General features: G+C 33.2%; 1 protein-coding gene across 2 annotated transcripts; it reads right to left on the bottom strand.

The window, feature by feature from the left end:
• Positions 1-14: 14 nt before the first annotated feature.
• LOC145280071 (uncharacterized) lies at positions 15-25946 on the bottom strand. 2 transcript variants are annotated; one of them, XM_080131761.1, is made up of 4 exons: positions 25605-25946; positions 12749-13277; positions 4766-4909; positions 15-1566 (listed from the first exon to the last, which is right to left on the bottom strand). In XM_080131761.1, the coding sequence occupies exons 2-4, from the start codon at positions 13236-13238 to the stop codon at positions 1169-1171; spliced, it is 1032 nt and encodes a 343-aa protein (XP_079987887.1). In that variant the 5' UTR covers positions 13239-13277; positions 25605-25946; the 3' UTR covers positions 15-1168. The 2 variants fall into 2 exon arrangements, with proteins under 2 accessions (XP_079987887.1, XP_079987888.1); XM_080131762.1 differs by having other exon boundaries at positions 25518-25662.
• Between the last annotated feature and the right edge of the window lie 277 nt (positions 25947-26223).

Here is a 26223-nt window from a genome sequence, read left to right as displayed (position 1 = left end):
AAATATTTGAATACTGAGGTCTCATTTTTTTAATTTTTTTTATTTTTAAGCAAAATACTGGAAAGAGGGAAAGTTATAAAGTAACAGTATTTTCATCTATTATCCTCCATTTTAACCCTTATCAAGGACAAGAGTCATTTAAGGATAAATGGTGACCCTAATAGTTAAAAAAATTATATACGGATGGGTCTTAGATGAATTGGTGAATACTGATTTTGTTAAATACAAAATTGTACAAAATTTTTTTTTTTTACCCTCTTACTTTTGCTCAAACAACATTAACATTTTCTCTCTGCATTTAATGGTGAAATGTGGAGAACCATGGAAAATAGTGGAACAAAATGGTGGATTACTTGAGGAAAAAAATGGTTCTCGTACAATTGATAGAGCTAAATGTACACAAAGGATGCTATTCATATTTGGATTTTTCAGACCACTGTTCTCATCTAAAATGTTATTCTCACAATGTTTCGGTCTACGTAATCTTCAACCTTCTTCAGGTGTATCTTGTTGAACTCGGGAATCTTTCTGTTGAATTTGTGAATTTCGAACGAAACCCTTTATTTAGTCTACATGATGTAACAAATAAAATACTTGGTAAAATTCAGTTGTAAGTTACACTCTTCTGGAGGTTGAAGGTTCAATCCTTCGTGCAAGTGATATTCAAAAATACAATTGCGAATTACTTAAGACTTCTATCCAGTCATGGCTGATGAAACAAGTCATGCTACCTCTTTGGATTAAATAAAGGGTTCCGTTCAACATTCGATAGAGATTCCAGAGTTCAACAGAAAGATTCCCAAATTCGATAAGATACAGTTGAAGACTGTCGGAGGTTACATCAACTGAAACGTTAAAACAACAAAAGATGAGAACAGTAGTCCAAATAATCTAAATAATACACATCAATCCTCATCTCAAAAATTCAGAAGTATAAAGGATACTATATTTTAAATAGAAAAGTCTTGGAAGATCTTTTTCCTTTTACTAATATCCAAGAGATATTTTTCTGAATAAAAAAGGAAAAAAAAAAGTATATTTTTTTTTGTTCATCCACAATTTTTAAAAAAGATTTTAAAAATAAAAAAGGATCCGAGATTATAAACGAACATTTTTTCTACAAAAATGTTATATTTTACAAAACTACCAGATGTGATTTGCACAACTTTTAAATGGAAAATTCTTCACCTAGACCGGCTTCCAAAGCTTTTTCCTGCTGTGATTTTGTAAGGTTGAACTCTGGAGTCAAGATTTTGTTGTCATGACCAGTCTTGTAAGGCCGGTCACTAACCAAAGGTTGGTATGCTACGTCAGGCGCAATGATTTCACTCAGTTGTTGCTTGCGGATTTCTTCAACATCTATACAGGTGGAACAGGCTTGTGTCCAAGTAAGAAACGTGCACAAGATAGACAAAAGGGGACCTATCAGGGAAAAGTAATAGCCCCAGTCAAGTTTTACCTGTGGGGCTCGATTCAAAATGATAGTGTTCATGACAGGAAAATCATCCCAAATTTCACCTTCAGTGTGAATGCCGGCCAGGATGACACCAATTATCAGCATCATAGCTGGAAGATTATCAAAGACAACAAATATAAGAAACCATGTTTATAAAAAGAATTTATAAATTATTTAAATAAAACAAACAAATAAAGAAAAAGAAACCTGAATAATTCATATATTAATATAGTAGTACCTTTAACATATGTATGTATGTGTGTCACAGTTTCCAGATTAGAAATTATTTGATCAGGAGATCCTATTCATTAAAAAGGAAGATAGGTGATAACATACGGACATTAAATTAGTATATAGATATGCTAATTTAATGTTTGTTTAATAAATAGGATCTCCCGATCAAAGACACTATGTAAAACAAATTAAAATTAAAAAAAAAAATCATGTCACTTTTGGGTCGTATCTGAAACTAAAATATAGTATCTGGTCTACAAGAGTAGTATCTGTACTGTTTAAAGATGATATAATGATATCGTGGGGTTTCCGTTTGTGCCAGGCAGCCATACAATGGAAATATCAGACTCTTATAAAGATATAGGAAATAAACCATAATAACCAGATATATTCTGACACTACATTAACCAGATTACTTAGATAAATACTTTTACAGTTTTAACATAAGGGATACAATAATATTGTGGGGTCTTCATTCATGCTGAACATCTACAGAATGCTCAGCAATTACATTTGAAAGATGCTGCTGCGGAATTTCCTCATATCCCGCTAGTATCTATTACTATATTAACACATCAATAATTCCCTGGGCTGACATATAAAAAGCAAGACTAATAAAAAAAAAATCCATATGATTTTTATAAAGTACTAACCTTCAAATGGCAGGTGTAAAAATTTAAGTTCTATCAGATTAGGTATATCTACTTTTAGTTGTGGCTATTATACTCTTGTAATGGTTTCTTGATGCTATGTTTCGTGTTTTTGTAATTAAATCAGTGAAATGTTTACTGCATATGGCTAATAGCAACTACATAGGTCAAACTGAACCATTGGGAAGAGTGAGGGTTATTATGGAATTTCTTCATTGGGACATATGCTTCTATGCCTGATTTGACTATCATTTGAGTACTGATCAGGGAGGGAGAAAAGATTTTACTTCATGGGCCGTTTCTAATGTGATCTCTGATGGATTCTCAATGAGCCTGTTAACAGTATTTTGTTGTTTTGCAATGCACATTGATTACAAAAGACAAATCATTTTACAAAAAAAATAAATAAATAAATAAAAAAAAATTTTTTTTTTTAAATTAAAAAAAAAAAAAAAAAAAAAAAAAAGTGAATTATTAAGGAAACTAGGTTGATGAATAAAGTAAAATTTTTTCTATTGTTTTATTAATTAGGCCCGAACTTGTTGAGTGAGGTGTTAAAACAAAGGTAATTAAATTGTTTCCTCTAAGGTTTTTTCTTCCATATTTTAGTCGCACAGTACATGCTAAAATATTCTTCCGTTTCAGGATTGAGTTATGCTTTGGGAAAAAAGTTTTTTCAAACAAAACTCAATACTTTTTTTTTGTATTGCTTAAGATGAAAAAAAAAATGTGTTAAAATGTTTGTTTTTTTCTATTACTATGTAATTCTACATTGATTTAAACTCCAAAATGTTAATATTATTATTGCCTATACACTAATTTTATTCAAAGATCTTTACCAATACTGAAGTGAATCTCACCGAAAAAAGCAAAGTAGTCTTTTTTTTTTTTATTATTACATTTTCACCCCAAACAAGGCACATTGCCACTGTGGTGTAAGGGGCTACTATCAGGGGCAGCAACTACTGGGGTACTATGTTGGGATTTGGGCAGCAAGATGTCGGTTCACGTTACATTTGAACTTCTGCATGTCAGTACAGTTGGGGAAGCAGGGACCTGGAATGGAATTCCAGAGTCTAGCGGTTCTGGGGAAGAAACTACTGGAGTAGAAAGATCTTTTGCATCTAGGGATCTCTACTGTGTGGGGGTGGGATTTAGCTGCCTGTCGGGTTTGTCGAGGGTATCTACGTCGTGGGGGCACAAGTGTCTGCAGTTCATCAGAGCATTCACCATTAAAATACTTGTAGAACAGGCAGAAGGATGCAACGTTTCGTCGATGGGGCTGACGCTGAAGCTTAGATGCCAGTTCAGGGCCTATCAGATTGGCGACTCTTTTGAACCTGGTCTATAATAACTAATGAGCATAATTGTAGGAATCTTGCCATGAAATAAAACAGTATTTTTAAAAGAGAAGGTGTTAAGCTAAACTCAAAACATTAATTGAATTTAAAAACCAATGAAAACAAAAAGTTAATTAATGAAATGTCCTTTTGGGAAATCAATATACAAATTAGTTAACATTATGGTGTATGTTGCGTATACCTATGAAGCATATCAGAAAGATACACTCGTTTCTATATGTGTTGTTTTAATATCACTGTTAGAGTAAGCAATAGCCCAACATTATAATTATACAGACCAGAACCTGTCTCTGCATAAAAAAAAAACATGAATACTTTTCTTATGTTTTCTTTACTTTTTATTTATATTTATCTTTTACCAAATTGTTTTTAACACCAATATGTAGTTAAAGCAATAAATACTTCGTAAAAAATTTAACACCTATCAGCAGAATAAATTAAGGGTATTAAGTGAATTTCCAAGATTTTTTGTAATATTTGCGAATTAGCTCAGTCTGTCAAATGAAAGAGTGGAAACCTCAAAGTTTGAGTTTTGATTCCTGGTCTGGTCATAGAATCCACTTTATTGGTTAGGAATGTATTATTTAGTCCACATAAAAAAATGCTATATTAGTATTAATGTAATATTTTCCCTTCGTAGATAGACAAATATTTGTTTATGAAAATTCAAAATATAGACAGACAACTAAGTAGATAAAGTACTGCTTATATTATCAGGGTTTTTGTTGGTATTGAGGTGTATGGCAAATTATGTACAGTGATGTTGGTCTCATATTTAAATACAATGTTGATCATTTAATGTTTCTTAGGTTTTTAAATCTGATTGTTGACATTTTAAATAAATTAATGAACATTCATGCATAACACAACAAAATATAATAGGACATGATTTATTATGACATGTATAGGTTAGTTTCCTTCCTGATTGTGCAAGTTCATTTCAATCATATAAGCTGAATATATAAAGAATATAAGCATCATAGACACAGAAACATTTGTATTTATTAATAAAAAAATTTGATTTAGTTTCTTCTTTAGAAAATAAAAAATTGTTGTGTACTTACTTGTAAATATAAGAACTCCACCAAGAGCGATTTCACCAACAACAGAACTGTACTTACGACAGGCCAAGATGAAAACGGCTGTTGTGCCAATTGTCAACCCCAGCATTCCAAACGAGTAGAAGATCTGAGCAACATACATTATTTCTGTGAAGAAATTAAAAAGTATATTTTATTATTCCATAGTTTTTTTTTTTTTGTTTTAAATAAACTATTTTTGAATCCCTTATTTTGTGCTGTTCTTTCAAACTGATATTGTGTGAAAGCTACCATATTACCAAGAGAAAAGAAAACAAAAAAGCATTTTAAAGAAAACAAAATCAGAAGAAAAAAAAAACATGGGAAAACAAAAAAGGAAAACAGGAAAAAGAGAAAATCAGAAAAAAGAGAAAACAGAAAAAAGAGAAAATAGAAAAAACAGAAAGAGAAAACACAGAAAAAAAAAACACAGAAAAGAGAAATCAGAAAAAAACAGAAAAACGAGACAACAGAAAAACGAGACAACAGAAAAAAGAGAAAACAGGAAAAAGAGAAAACAGGAAAAAGAGAAAACAGAAAAAACAGAAAGCAGGAAAAACAGAAAACAGGAAAAACAGAAAGACAAGATGCAAGAAAAGAGAAAACAGAAAAAATAAGAAAACAGAAAAAAAAAAAATCAGGAAAAAGCAAGAGAAAACAAAAAAGAAAAAACAAAACAAAAAGAGCAAAAATTAAACCAAAACACAAGAAAAAAAGAAAACAGACAAAATTAAAAATGAAAAAAAGATAAAAGAAAAGAGAAAAAAGTAAAATGAACATTAACATTAGTCCTAAGTAACATCCACAGAGAGATTACTGCGTCCAATATTTCATGATCAGATTACAATATCCAGAATCTCATATCAAACAGACTACTATTTGAAATAGAATAGGTTCACCAGATGTGGATTGAGCTGACTTCACCCATTTTTGTTGTCACTGAATCAATCACTAAGGCTAATCAATTCACTCATTCTTGTACTGTAGCTATTACTACAGCTGATCAATTCACCCATTTCTTGTTGCCAATGTATCCATCACTAAGTTTGATCAATTCAACCACTCTTGCCACTGTTATATAACGCATATCCCTCCACATTTACATGAATAAATCAGAAACCAGCAGGAGCAGTGACAGTGACAATAATTGTGATGCTAAGACAAACCCCTTGTCAATACAACATAAATGATCACACTAAACGCACACAACAACATCAAAGCCTATTTCTTTATATACCCACATCAACAGAATAACTCACAACTCACCTCAACAAAGAAAACCACCAGACGAAGCCGTCCATCGAAAGAAAAATCAAAATCCAAAGCACAAGCATCACAGCAGACCAACTCTGGCAGCACATAAACACAAATAATTATCCCATAAAACACTGCAACAATACAATGCCTAATAGCCACAGTCACTGAACCGCCCATCAGCGACAGCAGATATTAAGATTACTCCTCTTCTGCTGTTGCTGCCAAACCCCTTGTTTCACCGTTGCCGCAGCCGCCACTGTATTCCAGACACCAGAACACCAAAGTCATGTTCCTGTCGCCGCTGCCCCTGCCACAGCCTGATAATAACACCAGATTGTTGCCGAATTCATATCAACACCCGACCAGCATTCCTACCGACGTCCCACTGCCTCCGCCGCTGACATATCCTGACACCTTCAGCAGTTCATTTCACGATCGTTTTGATTTTAAATAAAAGTTTAAACTCAGCCTTTTCATTTGTTGCTTTCTTGCTTCTATACACTCAGTTTTCTAATATAACACCACTGTATCCCTCACTAAGCTTGATCAATTCACCCATTCTTGTTGCTACTATATCTATCACTAAGGCTGATTAATTTAGACATTCATGCTGCCACTATATCCATCACTAAGGCTTATCAAGCCTGACGATTTAAAGTTAATAATTGGATGATCCCTAGCCACTTGCTGTACTACCAACAAAATCTATAGATTTGGAGCTACACATTGGGTTCAAGGTCAGCTTCATACATCATTTCTTTCTTCACCACATCTTTTTCCAACCCTTTAGCAGAGTTGAGGTAATCAAATCATAAATGAATTCTCCTAGTTGATGAAGGGCATGGCCTAGTTAGCATAAGAAAGACTTGTCTGATGTAGTTAATTTTGCTGGAGAAATCTACCGTGTTGTCTGAGAGGAAGTCAAGCAAAATTTCCAATCATCAAATGTTGGTCAGAATTCATTGCCATACAGGAGGATCGTAACACATATTGATGGCTAAGAAATATTTTTGAAATTTTACAGTTACCGCTCATTTTCATTAAAATAATTTAAGACTATTTTTAGGGTAGAATATTGTTATTTGTATATTTTGACTTTTCAAAGGGTGGTCGAGATAGTCTATCTACTTTCCTTTCTATTGCAGGTCAAAATTCCAGAAAGAAGAATTGTAGTAATTGTAACAATATTGTTAGACCAAAAGAAGAACCAAGAGAACAAAAAAGATTGACACGTCGCATGTATAGACACATGCCTTTTAAATCTAACATGCGTTATTCAAACCATATACACCTTTAAATAACGCACCGATTACCTGCCCCTGCCATCCTCGTTTGCCCAACAGGTAGCGTTCTATTTCCTGTTCCGTTTCCCCTCTCTCTTCTCTCTCTGTCCATTCGAGACATCGACATGACAATACACTTCCTTTTCTTGTCTAGCTTACGATGTGATATAAGCAATTATTCCACACGTGCCTCGACAGCTGTGCATTCTTACAAGGTAGGAATGAACATTCAACGAACCCATACACACGTATGCTTTAATTAATTCTTGCATAAGAATGAATACTTGTTATATCTAAACGAACTCTTACATACACTAAAACATTCTAACTCCATACGTACGTACACAATGAACTGACAACAAACATTAATACATGCTAGTTACATACACAAGAACTCTTGTATATGTGCACAAACACATTCTATATTGTACAATACTTCTATGTAAATAAATATTCTCTGTATATATGTAAACCTGCTTTAGCAGGCTTTATTCAATGTTCTGAAATGTACTCGTGACGCATGTTTATTTGTTGATTGTTTTATTACACTGTCCTAATTACAACTGAACGACCTTCAACCTATTAGTAATCGAACACACAACTTTCTCAATAACTGGTTCCTCAACGCAGCCTACAATGTGGAAACTCCAGCCTATAACGGAGTAACTAAACATAAGCACACATATCAAAATTCAGACAGAAAAAAAAAAACAAAAAAAAAACGAATGAACTGGGTTAATTTACAAAATAATGTCAGCAGTGATATCTCTGAAGGTTTAAATGTCCGTTTGTTTATTTCACTACTAAATTATGAACTGACCAAAATCGGGGCGGGGCACCATTAATCAGATTCTCTAAATGATATCAAGTCCTCTCAGACAAGGAGAGTGGCCTTTGATATCTCAGAACGATTAAGTAGCTGATTTGTTCTTTATTATCCAAAAGCACAAATAAATGTTAAGGGGTCATAATAGGGGTCAAAGTTAAAAAAAAAAAAAAAAAAAAATACCTCTGCGGTCTCTACCAGATTACTCAGACAATTTCTGGTCTAAACATTTGAAATTTTACATAAAGGGTATTCAGAGATAGGGCAAGCTTTTTAATCGGTTTGGGTCGAAAATTTTTAGTTACAAATATATAAATGTATGTATGTATGTTTGCATGTGTGCCAAAAACTTTCGACAGAGGCGACGGATTTTCACAAGATCAGTATCGTTTTGAAGCCTGACCCTTCAGATGACAATTACTGAAAAATTGGCTAAAAACATTCATTTTCTCACCCTCAACTGGGCACTTTTTTACAGGGAGGGGTCGCTTTTTTCTGCCGATATTTTTGAAAGTCATCCTCTCCTTTCGATTATCTAGCCTTAATTTAAACATAATGATCAGTGACAGAACGATAATCTATCCAATTCCCAAAAAAATGTTGAGGTAGATAGTTTAAAACGAGGGCTGGAGAGACCTCACCTACATGCCCGGCGATGATGGTGAAATGGGATAGCTGTTGGGAAAAGATTTAAATGAAGAATTATGATTATAAAGGGCCAACCCAAAATGTGAGGAGAAACCTCCCATTCATAGTAATAGAGAAAGGAAGAGAGGCAACCCTAAAGGCCATTGGTTAATCGTGGTCTGATAATATATTCTCCAGAGTTGAGAAGTGTAAATTACCAATATTGTGTTCTTGAGAATTGAATTCTGTTCATGGGAGAACAGAGTCATCTCCCGGGAATTCTCAATATAGGTTCGTGCATAGAGACAGAGAATAAGATCAAGAACCAGTCAAACAGATCCCACTTTTCTCCTCCCCAAACTGCACATTACTGAAAGTCTGATCAGCAAACTTAGGATTAGTGACTGAATTTGTAAATCGCCCAGGCCACTGTTTTCTGCTCACTGTGCAGCATGACACTGAGAGACTGATCCGTAGACTTAGAATTATTGATCAAGCTTGAAAATAACCCAGACTTTACTAAAAGTAACATCCAGACAGGAATCTTCCTACAAATAATTATTTTTATGTTATCTAAATAAAAAGTTGTCAAAGTGTTATAATGAATGAGAAACACTAGTATCAGAAAATGGTACAAAACAAATAGATGGAATTGACAAAAATTTGACTATTTAAGAGGACAGTTTTTCTCAGAGGAAGAGTAAATCTGGACAGTATAGGGAGGTACGTGTTGAACAGGAGACTGATGGTATGGCCATGTTGAAAGAATGGGTGAGAGTTCTTGGGTTAATAGATGTAGAACAGTTGAAATAACAGGTTCAGTTCACAGGGGAAAGCCATAGAAAGAAGCGATAAATATAGACCTAAAGGAAAGAGGGATAAATAAACATCTGGCCTTCTGGAATTTATTAGACTGACAATAACATGGGACATCAAAACCAGGTTGCAGATCGGTAAGGCAACACGGGTGTCAGATGAGAAGAAATGGTACAAGCTTAAGATGATCGAAATTAATGAGTTATAGTGAATGGATTTGGAATAGAGAAGAACCCTCAACACATCCCACAGTCAAAGGGTGACCTGTATGCTGTTTAAAATTGTTTAGTCCAGAAATTCATACTGTTTGCTTCAAAATCAAGCAGAGAAGGATAAATATAAACTTCATCCAGTGCTATGTTCCAACAAACGAAAGTGAATAGAAGACCAAAATAGAGTTTGATCACAAATGGCTTGCTATTACCTAAACGGTTCAAGATAGAACATCGGCATTGGAGATTTTAATGCCAAAATTGCTTGCGACATGGATATTAAATAGTCGCATGGGCCAAAGAGCAGCAAAGTCTAGTTTGCATAAATGATAATGGGAGGGATTTTTAAACATGTGTGCAACAAAGAACTTTGTCCTCATCAGTGAAAGTTTCTTCCATTAAAATTCTGAGACTATTTAACAGAGGAATAGAAGATTGCTTAATAGTCCTGCGGATTTCCTTTTTCCTAAGTGCACAACTTGACCTCTTTAAAGGCCTTTGCTTATCTTTTTTTCTTTTTTTTTTTACATAGGGGGTCACCACTTATCAAGGCCTGAAGGCCACTCAGGGATAAGGGTTATTGCGTGTACAGTAATCAATGAGATAGTATTGTAGTAATCATTAGTATTGGGGGTTTTGATAGAGTGTCTTAAGGGGGTGGTTTGTCAGGAGTCTGTTTATGTTAGACTTGAAGACGTCCAAGTTGTAGTCAGGTGGGAAACAGGCAAGCGGCAGAGAGTTCCACTGGCGTGCAGTTCTAAGAAAGAAGCTTTGCTCATGGAATCTACCTCGATAGTTTTTTTTTTATGGTGGCATACAACTCCCTGACGTAGTGATAAGTTTCACAAACAAAGAACTATGCATGCATGCATGCATGCCTTCATCCACTCCCCACAAAAATCATACTGGTTTTATTTCCTTCTCTAATTATTCAAATGAATTATATATATATTTCAAAGCCTTGTACTAGTTTTGGTCACTATTTGATTGTTGTCCACAAATGTTCGAACCGTTTCAATTTTTTTTTTTTTTTTTTTAAACAGGAATAATTCTTGGTCTCATTTACACCCCATCAATTTTGCGGTATAATAAAATGTTTGATATCCAACCAAATGCAAGAAGAATGAGATATAAGAATATAATGAATGTGTAATGAGATTTCTTAAAAATGGTCTTTGATTTAATGATCTCAGAGGAAGATTAAATCTGGACAGTTTGGAGATGTGTGCAGAACAGGAGATTTTGATGGTATGGCCACATTGAAAGAACGGCAGGGAATTATTTGATTAGTGGATGTAGAACAGTTAAGTAAGCAGGATCTCTTGGCAGAGGAAGACCAAGGAAAATATACAGGGTGAAACGATAAAATTGTCACCCTAGAAAAGACGACATGATTCCATTTCTGTTTGATGAAAACCAGCTTTCTTTTTTTGTTGCAGACCATCTACTAGTTGTGTACAAATTCCAAGTGCAATAGGAGCCTTCTATCATGTCTGAAATGACACAATGTTTAACGAGCAAGATCGGAGATGTGCTGTTGTACAACTCATGCTTTCTACCGATCCATTGCTAGCATCCTCAAAATGCAACACTGGATAAAGGAGACATGCCCAAGGTGATGAAAAAGTTTCCGGCTACGATTATGGTCTTTAGTGTGGTTTCAAGTGAGGGCCACATCATGCCACCTCACATTTTTGAAGTCGGCTTGAAAATTAACAACAAGTAGGACTCAGTGCCAGCCCATGTCTAAAGAGACCCAGGCTTGGCTTCAGAAGGATTGCTACGACTTAGTACCCTTCTCTTATTGACCCCCCTTCTGCTCTAACCTGAACCTGCTGGACTACTTCATTTGGTCATACGTCGAGAACATCACCAACATGACCTCCCACAACACTAAAGCCAGCCTGATCGCCGCCATCTGCTGAGTATTCACCAAGCTCCCACTGGCGCTTGTGAAAAAGGCATGCTCCCAATTAAGGACCCGTATCAAGGTGGTGATAGAGGCTGAAGGCGGCTACATTCAATAGATGTAAGCTCTACTACATAATCAAGTTATCTGAATTGATTTTTTCAATAAAAGTTTTAAAATAAAGCTGTAGTGTTGTTTTCTTTAGGACAACATTTATTGTTCAACCCTGTATATTACTACCTAGCATTCTATGAATGTCTAGTGCAAACAGACCACACAATATTATTGTACCACTTTTGTTCAAACTGAAACATACTTCATTTCTTAATTTTTGAGATGAGAATCAATTATTCATATTATTTGGATTCTTCAGACTACTGTTCTCATCTTGAGATGTTATCTGCGTCATGTTTCGGTCAATGTAACCTCTGACCTTGTTCAGGTAGATTTGTTAAACTCGATTTTTTTCGAAAAAGTTTTAAAATAAAGCTGTAGTGTTGTTTTCTTTAGGGCGACAACTTTATCGTTCCACCCTGTAGAAGGAATTGGTAAGAGTGGAGTTGACAGAAAAATGGATAAATAAAAACCTGATTAGAAATAGGTTAGTTTGGAAGTCAATTTCTTAAAGTCATCCAGCACAAAAGTCACCATGCAAAACACACATTAAACCGATGAGGATAAAAGACTTTTATAAATTAACTCAAACTAATTTTTTTACGGAAATTGCTCCAGACAAAACATGAATCCATGAAACATGAAGGTATAAAAACACTTAAAAAAACAAACAAACTAGCCAATGGTAAATGTTATGTAGATAGAATTCAATAGATTCAGAAAACAGTTTTTCTCCCTTTGTCAGAAACATCGTTCATGGAATATGAAGATTAAAAGACAAAATGAGGAAAGCAAGAATCACAAGTGAGATGAAAGTAACTCCAACCACCACTTTTTTACTCTCCACAATTTAATTGTCAAAATAAGCTAGGTAAGAAAAGAGAACATGAGAATGAAAAAAAGTTTTTTGAAATTAAAACTTACTTGGAACAACAAAGTCCGGAGAGTTCTTTTCCAGGTGAACAAGTGATACCATCCTGGTACTTAGAATACTAAGATCCATGAAATCAGCGTATGGATACAGCATATAAAAAAGTCCGACATGAACTTTAGGAATGACGAGGTCATCAAACACCTTACTTGGTTCAATTCCCTGGCGTTTCCTACGCTTCAAAAACTTACTTTTAAATATCAACTCAAATGCAGCCTCTCGCTTTTTCCTTCGACCAAAGATATTAACAGTTGTGCTGGCTGGCGTTGTGCTAGCGTTTTGAGTAGTGGTGGTAACAGTGGTGCTGGGTTGTCGGTATGTGAAAGACGATTTGGTCGGATTAATTTCATTTCGCCCGGGATAAAAGTCCACAACAAACCAATATGGTAAAAAGAGGCTAGTCAGGCAGAGAAGCAGTGTTACTAACAGGAAGTTGGAGATGATAAACATCCGACGGTACTCGATCCAATATTGGCAACCCATCTTGTTAGGGTGATGAGGAGAAAAAACAAAGATGGAAACCTGAAAAGGGCAAAAACATAAAAAATAAATAGCTGATGTAGTCTTGCAGGCCTGTAATAGTCAAGGCAAACACAGAGATATAGTTATTAGCAAAGTATGTTACAGAAGTACATGTCAATTCTGGAGCCATAACTGCCATGAATCGCTATCCAATAACATGTTAAATCTATATATCTATAAAAGTGAGTATGTGTGTGAGATCACTTCTCAACCTATATACACAACAAATATTTGATCTACAGACTTGAAATTTAGTATAAGATATTCAGACATGTGGAAAACTTTTTAACCAGTTTTCATCCAGAAAAAGGGGCTGCTAAGGAGTCAAAATAGAAAAGTTGGTACATGAGAGTGATTGGATCTTTATCTGTTTGCTAATCGTATCTCGAATGCGCATGCATAAATAGTTCACATTACATATTACTTATGTTAAGTATTTTGAAAACACCTTTTAAAGACCATGTGATGCTGGTCTAACGATTATCATACTTGATTCACTTTGATTTGGATCTCAGCTTTGTTATTTTGTCTTTTTTTTTTTACTTACAAGAAGTGAACAGCTTAGAAAAAAAACCCATAATACTTGCACATAATACTTTACATTGCTATAGCAAGAAAATTCAATATGTTAGCTGTTGAAATGAATTTTATATGAACAAAGTTATGCTTCTGAGTCATTTTTGTGTTTTTTTTCCCTTTCTTTTTAGAGGTAATGGGGTTTTGTCCAATGTTTAAGTAAGCTATTGCTTCCATTATGATTAAGTTTATTATCTGCTCTTTTTGACTTCCGGTTTCTACCAGCCACTTGGTTGCATAATTAGACATGGTCAAACAGACAAGAAAACCATTCTTAACATGGAGAGGGTAGGATCTTTCAAGTTATCTGAGAGGAAAATAATCATTAATTAGAAATAAATGTTGCCCAGTCTGCAGAGCAGAAACCGGAAATCAAAAACAGCAGACAATCTTGACTATAACTAGTTTTATTTGTAACTAGCGGGGGGTACCTGGAGTTGCCTGGGTGTTTGGAGGTGTGTGTGTGTGTGTGTGTGTGTGTGTGTGTGTGTGTGTGTGTGTGTGTGTGTGTTAAAAAAACAAACAAAAAAGAAACGTTGGCCGGGTGTTTGGAGGCGTAAAAGAAAAAATAATTTTAGTAGTAATGTAGGATGGAACCCCAAAGCCTTGACGCGAAGGTGGAAACGAAAGGGAAAAAAGCCAGACACCTAACCATCTCGGCCACGAGGGAAGACGAATTGATAAGCGCGTTAAATTAAGGTTTATAAAGTATAATATACAGGTGCGAGGAAGTGGCGTGATGTTTGACCTAGTTTTACACCGCAAGCCAGTTACTGTTTCCCCTGCTTTTCGAAGACGCGGCGAGCTGGTAAAAGTTGGGCAAATTAAATACACACGCGACACCCGTTCTTAAGTCGTAGATATTACGATTTAGACGTGCTATAAAAAGTTTTAAGAAGGAGCGAGCCGACTGAGAAGGCCGACGAAAAAAGCCTTTTGCAGATATACACAGAAAGCGTACACACACATGCGTACACACACATTTTCGCTTTTATATATATAGATGAAATTCCATTTGTTATGATTAGGACTAGGACAACAGCATACTATTTTCATTGTTTTAACTCTTGAGTGTGTATCCATTGATATCATAATATATGCTTTTATATAGAGTGATGTGGTTCTTGGTTGATTAACTGTGTCTAACTGTGTCGGATATATACTCGAGAGTCAAAACAATGAAAAGAATATGCTGTTGTCATAGCCCTTGTTATGATTTACCATTTCTTCAAGGCTGCATTTTTAGTCATATATTGTGAAAAAATAAGTAGAATCTCATAGGTGTGCACGAGAGTGTTAACATAGGGTATGAGGCTCCAGTTTTACTGAAATCTTTATGAAGACCTGATAATCATTCTATTTTGTTGAAAATGATCAAGTGCTTGTATCTGTTCACAAAACAAGTGATGGACAAATTCTAATTTAATTTGGAATAAGTTTTTTTGTTACATCTTGAAATTTTGGTACTTTTGTAAGTGTCTAGTTACATTTTGAAGGGCTCATCACTAGACGAAGATAACAGTGCAGCTACGGGGGAATTAGAGTTAGCCCTTGAGTTTAGAGACTAGAAACGGCCTGGTTGCATTAATTGGTACTGAGAAGCAGGACTGTGACCCCCCACCCCCCGCCTACCCGTTTGATTAAACCTTGAAATTGTGGTGTTTTTGGACTAGAGAAATTTTGTTTTAGTTAATTTGAGGTTTTGTATAGCCTATTACTATGATGTTACTTTATTTTCTTTATCTATAAAAATATATATTGCCGAAATGAAATGAATAAAGTTGTCATATGAAAATGTACGCCTTAAAATTTAGTTTTGAACAGTTAATATTAGAATGCTTGTAACTTTTTAACAGTAATGCACAAGTGCAGAATTTCCTTAATTTTATTTTTATTCAATAAATGTTCGAATAATTAATGTTTTATTTTGTGTTATTGTATTACTTTACAGTGTTTTTGTTTTGTTTTTAACTAAAAGTTATGCAAAACTTGGACATTTTTGGATAGGGTTATCTTGAATTATCTCCATCTATTCCGAAAGGAGTTCTTAAAAAAGAAAAAACAAAAAGTTCAAAACAAATGCACACATTCAAAAAAAAAAAAAAAATTAATTTAGAGTGGGGGATCAGCTTTGTATATAAACTGAACATAAAATAGACCTCCTTCCATTCTAGTGTTTTAGAGCTACTTTTTTTTTTGTCTTCAGGTACTTCAAATGGTTGCCATCTAGGTTTAAGATTAGGTTAGAAATCTTAAGAGAGTCGACTGTTTTGTTTTCTTTTTTTTTTAATGTTGTTTTAAGCAAAAACAACCGTACTTACTTGTCATGTCGAAAATAGTAATCAAAAATCACGAAAATTCATGAAGTAGAAAATTATTTACACTTAAAAGTAATTTTTACGGAAAATTAGGGGAAACTGCATTTTTCCTAGATAAAAATTTTTTTGAAGATTGCGAATACAGGGAACACACTTATCTCCCTCTTCGCCAATGTAAAGGCTGACGATTTGTTTTAAAACGATAGATTTTTTTTTACTAAAAATATAATAACAGTTCTTCTCAATTTTCGTAATTTTTGGATATATTACTATTTTCGACATGACAAGTAAGTGCCGTTTTTGTTTAATACCACATATTTAAAAAATCGATCTGTCGACTATCTTAACAAGCACCGAAAACTGTAACGAATGCTTTGACAAATTACAAATAAAAAAGATAATATCAAATATGAAAGAATTTAAAACATCTGGTATAAATGAGTACTCTGAAAAAGTTAATTATCTGGTACAAAATTGACATCAGTAAGAGAAGACAATACAAAACACAAGTTAACCGAAACGAAACTGTTCCAGTCAAATATAATAAACTAAATAGCACCGACATTTTATCCACACGTTTTTCTAGGTAAACAAGTCATTTGTTTTGTTTTTTGGGTATTATTATACAAACACCGTGACAGCGTTAGGGTTAGGGTTAGGGTTAATTCGCTGTCACGGTGTTTGTATAAATTTACCGTTTTTTGTTTATTTGTTTTCAATTTAATTCTAAAAATGGAAGTTATTTCTCAGTAACATAAATAAAAAAAAAGTTAACGAAAATAAAAGAATGTCAGTCTTCCACTTTAAAACGTAACGTAAATAACAGTCACGTGACAGTAGTTCAACGATGAAACAGGTGTAAAAAAAAAAGAAAAGGAAAAATTACCCCACCCCCACCTTCTTCCATGGGGCGTGGTTTTAACCTTTTCTTTTATAAATTCAATCAAAAACAAAAGTCAATTATAAACATTTTAATGTCAAACTTCAAAACTGTATCTATTAATTACTTCCTCATCTGAATTTAAACAATGTTTTAAAGTTTATAACCTTTTTTTTTTTTTTTTTTTTTTTTTTACACGGAAGAAAATAGAAAACGCCAACGACAATCGTTCATTCTTTTAGCGAAATTTATTTTATTTTTTTTATAAATATTTTTTATATTAAAATTAAAAATTCAGACCACATTAATGGATTCAGGGGTACTTATACAGTTTAATCATGACTAGGGTATTTTAATTTTTTAAAATTTATTCTACTTTTCAGGATAATTCGGGGGTAAAAGCGTGACCTTCGTAATATTACAAAGGACCTTGGTAAAAGTCTATTCTCAGGGACCAGGGACGATAACTGAACTCGCGCTTCTTCATTACAAGAGCGATTTTCGAAAATTGAAATATTGAATTTCAATTAAAACCAATAGTACTTACTTAACTGTCGCGTCGAATTTAGAAACATATCCAAAAATTACGAAAAACGATAAGATAAAAAATTAATTATTAGTGAAAATAGTTTGAGAAAATTTCAAGTTTATACATAAACTAGCAGGCCAGGCCACTCGGCATTGCCAGGTCGTAAAATACGCTTAAATATGATATTTTGATCAATGCAGATTTCGTATTTATTATGGTATTTTTTAGATTAGGTCCACCTCCACAATTTTCTTTTAAATGACGACTCTTATAAGTTTTCGACTATGCTGAATACGGAAATCGCATTGAAATTTATATAAAAAGTTGTTTTATGCATTGTATTCTTTGGCGGCCATCTTTGTTACGCATGTAGATTTGTTTATGGCGCACACGCGCGTAAAAAAGACAACCGCCAAAGTATACAATGCATAATAGAATTTTTTATATCTCGATAAATACTTACTTCTGCAAAATTTCAATGCGATTTCCGTATTCAGCATAATCAAAAAAGTCGTCATTTAAAAGAAAATTGTGGAGGTGGACCTAATCTAAAAATGTACCTTTATTATTATCTTATATTTGAACCCAATATATAGTAATGATTTAAAAAAAAAAAAAAAAAAAAAAAAAAAATGACTTGTGCGTCACCAAACCAAAACATTTAGTTACTATTTACTTTTTCATTTGACGTTAATGCCTGAACTATGAAGACAATAGGTGTATCATCAGAATTTTTGTAGGAATTTTTGACACCCCGAACACGAAACTGCGAATAAAATATAAAGAATTCGTAATTTCTCTTTTAAAAATGGGTTGTTCATTTTCTTTATGGATTATACTTCCAAAATAAACTATTAAAGTTGTATAAAAAGTCATAGAAATAGTATTTTTTTATTTAAAAAAAAAAACAAAAACAAAACACAGTAATGAAATTAATTGAATTTTACGAGTTCAGTATTTTTCAATTTTTAAACTTTAAAAATCTATCAAAATTTTTCTATTGATTCTATTTTTACGATATTTTCAGGGTCAATGTGAAATTTTATGCTCTTTCCAATAAACCGAATATAATATTTTAGACAAACGTTTTTTTTTAATTCAAGCCCCCCCCCATTTTGAAATGCCTATTAAAAAGTAAATAATTAATTTATGTGCCAAAGTTTTATGTATCACAAATTGAAGATAAAAGATCAATAAATAATATATTCTAATTTAAAACAAAAAAAAAAAAAAATTTTTTTTTTGGAAATTTACCTGTAAAGTCCGAAGTTTAAAACCTTTTTTTTTTTTTTAAACCACGTTGTTTGTACTTTTTTTTTTTTTTTTTTAAATGAAACCTTGGTCCTTGCCCCTTTAATTGAAAAAAAAAAAAAAAAATTAGGGTTTGAATTACATTTTTCGAATAGTTATAAGCTTGGGAAGACAGGAGGTCGAATTATTCAATAGTTTTCATGAAGTTTCTGACACACCTAATGAACCAATAGCTATTACGTTACACATACATAATGCCATCGTTCAATCTTCACCTGCCAAATTCCATATTTTTAATTTTCACTTTTGCACAGATTTTTCCCTGGGGAAAAACCAAATATAAAGTTTTGCATGGGTTTGAATACCCTTCATATTAAATTTCATGTCTGTATACCAAAAAAATAACAGAGGAGTTTGGTAGGCAAAATCTTTTAAACAAATATATATATATGCATACATAAATATATATAAAAAGAGGTTTGCCTTTACTATAACCTTTCTACGCAAATATTACGCAAGTATAAATCATGCAGAATATCTGCATGAATTACTGTCAGAAATTGCCTAACTTGAAAAGCGAACATTCATTGGTTGATAAGAATTTGATGTCATGTTTTTTATTATAGCCTTTCTCATAGAGTTAAAGGACATATTCAATTCGTGTATATTTTTCTTAGGTGGATGGGTTTTTTCATTTTTTCCTTCTTACATGCATGGACCCATTAATTTAAGGGTGATTGGAGCCCTCTCTTCTCTCCTATGTGAGACTATTCTACCTAACTAATTAGGTTTCATTCCTTGACGTAATATCGTCTCCTTTAAATCAGCTAAAAATGTTGATACTGAAATTTCTATTCACCAAAATAAACCACCTACTCTATAAATAAATCGATACTTTTACCAAGAACATTCACACTCTACTCAGTAGAGAATTAACTAACACTTCTTGTGAAGCATCACCTACCAGACTCAGCCGAGATGTAAAATGATGCAATGGTTTTGCAATCTAGAAGAAAAGATGACTGGTTTTTATCATACCAAGTAAGTTTACCTTTCATTCGTTGTGTCAATTACTCTCTGATAGTTAGTTCTAAATTATGTGAGATTAAATTTCTCACATAGTTTATTTTGCAAAACCAGTAATTTATTAATTTTAGTTTGAGCTTACATAGTTTATTTGCAAAATTGATATTATTAATTTTGGTTTTGAGCTTAAATTGCAAGATTTTTAATTCCCAAAACTTCTTAATAATACTGGTGATCAGTATAAAACTTGTAAATTGTGTAAATTAGCAGACCATACCGTTAAGAATTACTACAAACATTCTTGTCAAGATCAAAGTGTAGTATCTGTTCTTCAGGTGCTGCACTTCCATTTCTTGTTCTCTTTCGGTGGAGGATCAGTCCTTCGCAACTGAGACAATTTTTTATTTTTGTACCTTTTCTCCACGTTAAAAAACGACCCTGGTGTCTAACTCTGTCCCGTGGGGAGGCATAGTAAATAGGTACAAACATTCTTATGGCTCAAAAGTTTTGTGAGCCAAAGAGGTTCAATTATGTATTCAGTGTCTTGGTGGTCACTTGGAACAAGAATGTAAGAAGAAGGGATTTCCTTACCCATGTACTATTTTGTGGGTTAAAGACTCATTTTTCTGTAATGTGCCCCAAGACATCAAAATCCTTTATAGGAAGGACTATTTTATCTGATGGGGAAAATTGTATATTCCCTGTTATCAGAGTGTCCTTGAAAGGTAAAGGACCCCCAGTGTTTTTCCATTGGACTTTGGACACTGGGAGTAAAAAACCTTTTTTCTCCCAGACTATTTTGCAGGAACTGAAATCTAGGGAAAAATTAGTACCTAGACCTGTAAATATGCCTGTGAATACATTTATTGAAATGAAGTCCATGGACCTCCTGGAGTTTTATGTCTTTATAAAATTGGGTTGACAGAAACCCTTTCCTTTCGCTGCCCTGTTCACGAAGTCTTAACTTGAAATTTCAAGTTGACAAATTTGACGAGATTACGTCTAACATAACTGAGGCAGGTTTTCGTCTATGTCATGGATATAAGGATCTAAATGGCAATGTGCTACATGGTTTCATCAGCCTGGAACTCAGCAAATAAAAAATTTCCTTGTGGTTAAAGCTCATAATGGGACCGCTTGGAAAATTTTGAATAGAATTATCCCATTTGGGGATGGGTGTAATTTTTTGAAGCCCAAATCAAATAAGGAAACAGAATGAGTTGCCTCCCTTTGATCAAGTTTGCTGATCATTACCTGCTTGTTCTTCATATTTGGTGGATGATAGTATATTAAGTCCTATCTCCTCTTTTTCAGACACGCTTAGTCCATTTTTTTAAGAATCTTCAGCAGAACGCTGTATAGAGAATCTTCTTTCTCTTAATTCCGTTCGAATCAATGAAAATGCCAATTTAATGGGCGATCACCTTCAGAAATCATGCTAATTAAATCTCCAAATAAAGCTTGATCCTTTTGGAGCCTAGGCAAAATACTTAGGCTCATCAATGGGAACGATGGTAAAGTTCACTCGGCCTGTGTATTAAGATACAGTCGCGAACAGGTTCATTCTTAAAACATTTATTTCCCCTGGATTTAAAAGCCGTTTCTGTGCTGTCTTTTACAGAATTTATGAAAAAAGGTGGTCCCTTCTTGTGTCCGTCTTATTCCATCGCAAATGATGGATCATCTCCTATAGTGTGCTATGATGCATGTGAGAGTTGGTATCATTTTGACTGTGTTCGGGTGAGTCAGCAGGATATTTTGTGGGGAATAGAATTGTCTGAATTGATCGGAAAAAGTAAATCACTCAACTCCTTTCATTCTCTCTTTAAACTCAGTATTTATTATGTCGTCATTTGACTTATGTTCAAGTTATCGTTCTTGTTATCGTTAATAAATTGGTAATCTAGTGAAACTAGATTTATTGGTTATAAATTCAGTTATCTTTCATAAGCAGACAAAGTCACATGTGGTTACTTTTAAAAAAATTTTTAAAAATTAATAAAACCTACGATCGTTAGTTAGTCCTTGTGACTAATAGAATTATTTACTTGTCGATTGACATTGTTACCTTGTATTTAATATTTGGAAAACATCAATGGGTATCCATTACTGTTTTCCAAATATTTCTCCTTTGGCAGTGTGTCAGAAATTGTATAACTTAAAATGTGAATATTCATTAATTGATAAGAATTTGATGTCATGTTTTTATCACAGCCTTTCTCATTGGTTGATTTGAATTTTAACCCATGAATGTGCAAGCAGTTAAAGGACATATTCAGTTCACATATATTTTTCTTGAATGATGAACGTATTTTTTCGTCTTTCCTTACATGCATGGATTCATTAATTTAAGGGTAACTGGAGTCCTTTCTTCTATCCTCTGTGAGACTATTCTACCTAACTAATTAAGTTTCATTCCTTGACGTAATATCATCTCCTTGAAATCAACTAAAAATGTTGATATTGAAATTACTATTTGCCAGAAAGAACTGCCTACTTTCTATTGGAATCATAAATAAATGGATCCGTTTACCAAGAACATTCAAACTCTACTGAGTAGAGATTTAACTAACACTTCTTGCGAAACATCACCTACCAGACTCAGCCGAGATGCAAAATAACGCAATGGTTTTGCAACCTAGAAGAAAGATGACTGGTTTTTATCATAGCAGGTAAGTTTGCCTTTCATTCGTTGTGTCAATTACTCTCTGCTAGTTAGTTCTAAATTATGTCAGATTAAATTTCTAACATTACACGTACTAGTTATCTAAAGATGATCATCACATAAAAAAACAAAATAAAATTGTTAGGGAATTAATTAAAATTTTTATAAGAATATATAAATTATCTAGATCTTTTGTAGATGAATGAAATTCCACGGCCTATATATAACAAAATTGTATTTTCTTTTTAAATAAATAAAAAAAGGGGGGTTTAATATAAATACACATAAAATAAATTTATAAGACTATAGATAAACGGGATGAAGTTAGGGGAAGTAACTGATGCCTATCTTGTTACAATTAATGGCACATATCACTGAAAAATGGATTTGTCAAAGTACATGTTTTAATGCAGTAATTGTTAATTGCGGCATGGCAATTAAATAGATAGAATTGTTTTATTATTATTATTATTATTATTATTATCTATATATATAAAAGGCAAAATGTTTGTGACCATTTTGTGTATGTCTTCAAAAGACTTTTCGAGCACACGCTCCCGGGGTCGTTACTATTGCTTACAACTGTTTATATGGGTCCTATATCATAATATGTAGGATTTGGGAACGCGGGTCGTCTCTAGATTTATTTACGTCGACTTTTATGAGATTCGCGCTGTTTCGCTTTGTCCCCGGTTCGTCCTGCATTTGAGTATAAATACAGTGAAAAACGTTGGGTTCTCGGCTTTTGCTCTGCTTTCCCCCCTTCCTACCATCATCTGGGGTGAAGTGAAAACTAAAAATAACGATCGTGCGATGACCTCATTTAGCGTCGTCCTGTCAATCAAACCTCTTTTAGCTTTATAAGCTTTAACTTAACACGTTAATCAATTACTCTCACTCGTGGTCGAGACCGTTAAGTATTGGCATTGGTTTCCACCTCCGCGTCAAAGCTTCCGGTTTCAATCCCTCCTCCCGACCAAACGGTTTTTTTTATTACTTCGCTTATTCTGTAGTTTACCCCCCCCCCCCATACACAGGTTTATTTATGCCATTTTTTTCCGTTTTGTTTTTTTTTTTGTTTGTTTTTTTACATCGTCTTTTTTATAATATTTAAGCAGGATTATTAATTACCCCCCCCCTCATACACACACCTACAAATACCCGGGCAACGCCGGGTACCCCCGCTAGTTTTTAAATAAAAATTCATTTTTTCGACTACCGCATTTCGTTCTTATAACGAAAAAGCGGGTTTGTTTTACTGTACACAGATTCGAAAAAGTTGTCACAAAACAAATATAGAACAAATAAATATTATCAAAGGCAAGATAAGTCCCTTTTCTACCTAACTGGATATGTTTTTAGTGTTTATATTTAATGTAACATGTTTATTCAGCTCGCAAAACATACAGTGTTTACCATCGGTAAACTTTACCGATGTATTGGAAAATTTAAAATGGCGGTCGACTCTCTCTTTGAGGCGGTAAGTTTGGGAAAATGAGTTATAAATAAAAAAAAACAGACAAAATACTGTTAGAAACTCGTTCAATACTGTGACATGGGCTGGCATATATTCGGCGGGGTTTTAACAGTATTTTGACTTGTTTTTTTTATTTATAACTCATTTTTCCAAACTTACCGTCTCCGAGAGAGAGTCGGCCGCCATTTTAAATTTTCCAATACATCGGTAAGCACTGTATGTTTTTCGAGCTGAATAAACATGTTACATTAAATATGAACACTAAAAACATATCCAGTTGGGTAGAAAAGTAACTTATCTTGCCTTTGATAAAATTTATTTGTTCTATATTTGTTTTGTGACAACGTTTTCGAATCTATGTGTACAGTAAAACAAACCCGAAAAGTATTTTAACTTCTTGATCTAACCATCTTCTATAGTCACTTGTTTACTGTTTAGATCCGATATTCCACACAAATAGGTCACGAATAGTAGGTACAACAAAATAAATTGTTAGGATTTAATTTCCCAACTGTATTTCCTTTAAAATATTTTAGGTCGCCAATAGTAACGTTTTCATAAAAGAAAAACACTAAACTGCATTAGGAACTCGAAAAAGTATATCCGAACTGCATTCTGCAATGCAAATGCATTGATTTGGGAAGAAGTATCCACTTTATTAAAGTCTTAGACTATAACATACGGATAAAACGTATTTAGAATGTCATGCAACGGTTTATTAAATTTCAATTACATTTTTTTTTTACTGCAGTTTTCATTTAATAAGCCAATATAATATTTGCAGAAACAAGGGACATAACTCAGATTGCTTATTTTAGAAAACATTTTAGATTATTTTCAATTTTTGCTTATTATTAAATTATTTTTTTTATTTAAAAATTATTTTTTATATAAATTTACAAAACCAACTGGAAATTATTCAGATTTTAATTAATTTAATTAAAGTACTGATTTTGCAACTAAATTTGTTTGGTACTAATACCCTTATTCTACCACGCTGAAATAATAACATTATTTAGAAACCCATTCTGAACATGGGGAGAGAGGGGTGTTTTGTAACTATTCTGTATTTTCACCTAACAAAAAAAAAAAAAAAAAAAAAAAAAAAAAAAAACGTAAAACTTTAATTTAACTTGAAAATACTATTAAAAAATAGCCTCTTTCTTTTCATAAAAGAAAAAAAAATATTCAAGTTTTCGAAAAAAAATTTAAAAGTTAAAAGGTAAGGTTAAAAACAAATGTAATAATAATTCGTTAAGTCAAATTAGAATATTTATTAAAGAGGGGATAAAGTGAATAGTCAAATAAATATTGAAAAAAATACTGAAAATATTGAAAAATAAGAGGGAGGTGACAACAGGTTTGCGCTTTTGTATAGCGGCCATGTCAACACAGGAAATTTACCCAGGTAAGGACGACAGTCAACAGAAAAACGCACAAAAAAGTTCCGAATTCAGCATTAACTTGTCAAATCAAACAGATAGGTAAGTAACAAAAAAAAAATCAATAACGGCTTACCCTCTTTTTTTCTTTTTATTTTAGTATATCTGAAAAATATAAACCAAGGAAATAACTCTAATGGCGGATCGGTTCAAGTTAACTCACCTGTCAATGAGAGGAAGACATTTGTGTCCACTTTGCAAAGGGAACTAACCTAACGGACACAGATTTGACTCTCTTTATAATTTTAACACAATTTTATAAAAACAACTTCCCGTGTGTTTTAGGTGTTGGTGTTTCTCCAGCGATTGCGTGACTTACACCTTGTATTAATATTCTTTGTTGAAGAATAAATAAAAACAGGTAAAAATGAAGAATAATAACGTTTATACATGTGCACAAGCGTATTAAACATGAAGACGACATTTTGAAAATGTGCGTTTCAAGCAATAAAAAAGAGTGCTTGTTAAGATAGTCGACAGATCAATTTTTTAAAAATTTTGTTTTAAGAAAAAAAAAAAACATTATTTACTTAATTGTCATGTCGAAAATAGTAATATATCCAAAATTTACGAAAATTCATTGAGTAGAAAATTATTTATAGTTAAAAGTAAGTTTTACGGAAAAGTGGGGGAAATGGCATTTTTCCTGGATGTGAACATCTTGAAGATAGGGGATAAAAAACACAATAGCAGTTGTTCTATTGGGTGAATTTTCGTAATTGTTGTATATATTACTATTTTCGACACAAGTAAGTGTTGTTGTTTTGGCTTAAAGCCACATA

The sequence above is a fragment of the Euprymna scolopes genome, chromosome 7, assembly GCF_053919585.1.
Source record: "Euprymna scolopes isolate OS-2025 chromosome 7, ASM5391958v1, whole genome shotgun sequence".
In the NCBI taxonomy this organism is placed as follows: Eukaryota; Metazoa; Mollusca; class Cephalopoda; order Sepiida; family Sepiolidae; genus Euprymna; species Euprymna scolopes.
Note: the sequence above shows the minus strand (reverse complement) of the source record. Positions and strands in the feature narration are given on the sequence as shown.

Excerpts from the sequence above, each read along its gene's own strand:
- LOC145280071 (XM_080131761.1), bottom strand. The coding sequence starts at position 13,238 with ATGGGTTGCCAATATTGGATCGAGTACCGTCGGATGTTTATCATCTCC. Across the intron at positions 4,910-12,748 it reads TCCGGACTTTGTTGTTCCAA|AAATAATGTATGTTGCTCAG; the intron begins GTAAGTTTTAAT and ends ATTTCTTCACAG. Across the intron at positions 1,567-4,765 it reads TGGAGTTCTTATATTTACAA|CTATGATGCTGATAATTGGT; the intron begins GTAAGTACACAA and ends ATAATCTTCCAG.